The sequence below is a fragment of the Eimeria mitis genome, genomic scaffold (assembly GCF_000499745.2).
Source record: "Eimeria mitis Houghton genomic scaffold, Emh_scaff1164, whole genome shotgun sequence".
Lineage (NCBI taxonomy): Eukaryota > Apicomplexa > Conoidasida > Eucoccidiorida > Eimeriidae > Eimeria > Eimeria mitis.
In genome coordinates, this window is record NW_013567957.1 from 8,941 (window position 1) to 9,425 (window position 485).

The 485-nt window shown below is 53.4% G+C and overlaps 1 protein-coding gene across 1 annotated transcript in view; it reads right to left on the minus strand.

Annotated features, from left to right (window-relative positions):
- Window positions 1-330, minus strand: part of EMH_0030830 (uncharacterized protein) — a gene marked incomplete at both ends in the record, with an annotated part of 1,643 nt that extends 1,313 nt beyond the window's left edge. The window contains one exon of the mRNA XM_013494453.1: window positions 1-330. Within this exon, the coding sequence (XP_013349907.1) occupies window positions 1-330 (330 nt within the window).
- Window positions 331-485: the final 155 nt, after the last annotated feature.

Sequence of the window (485 nt, forward strand, 5' to 3'; positions counted from 1 at the left end):
CTGTTGCTGTTGCTGCTGTTTTTGTTGTTGTTGCTGGTGCTGGTGCTGCTGTTGTTGTTGCTGTTGCTGTTGTTGCTGTTGTTGCTGCTGTTGTTGCTGTTGCTGTTGTTGCTGTTGCTGCTGTTGCTGTTGCTGCTGTTGCTGTTGTTGCTGTTGCTGGTGCTGTTGTTGCTGTGGCTGCTTTTGTTGCTCTTGTCTCTTGCATCTGCTGCTGCAGCAGCAGCAAGAGGTATGCTGCAGCAGCAGCAGGTGCAGCAGCAGCAGCAGCTGCTGCTGCTGCTTTTGCTTGTTGCTAGTATCTCTATTGCAAGGCCTCTTCCCTGCATGCATGAACTAACACTTTCCTCTATTTTCTGCTGCTGCTGCTGCTGCTGCTGCTGCTGCTGCTGCTGCTGCTGCTGCTGCTGCAGACTTGGCTGGCCTTGCAGGGTTTAATATGTGGCAGGCGCAGGAGAGCGGCAGCAGCAACCAGCAGAGTGAGGTGT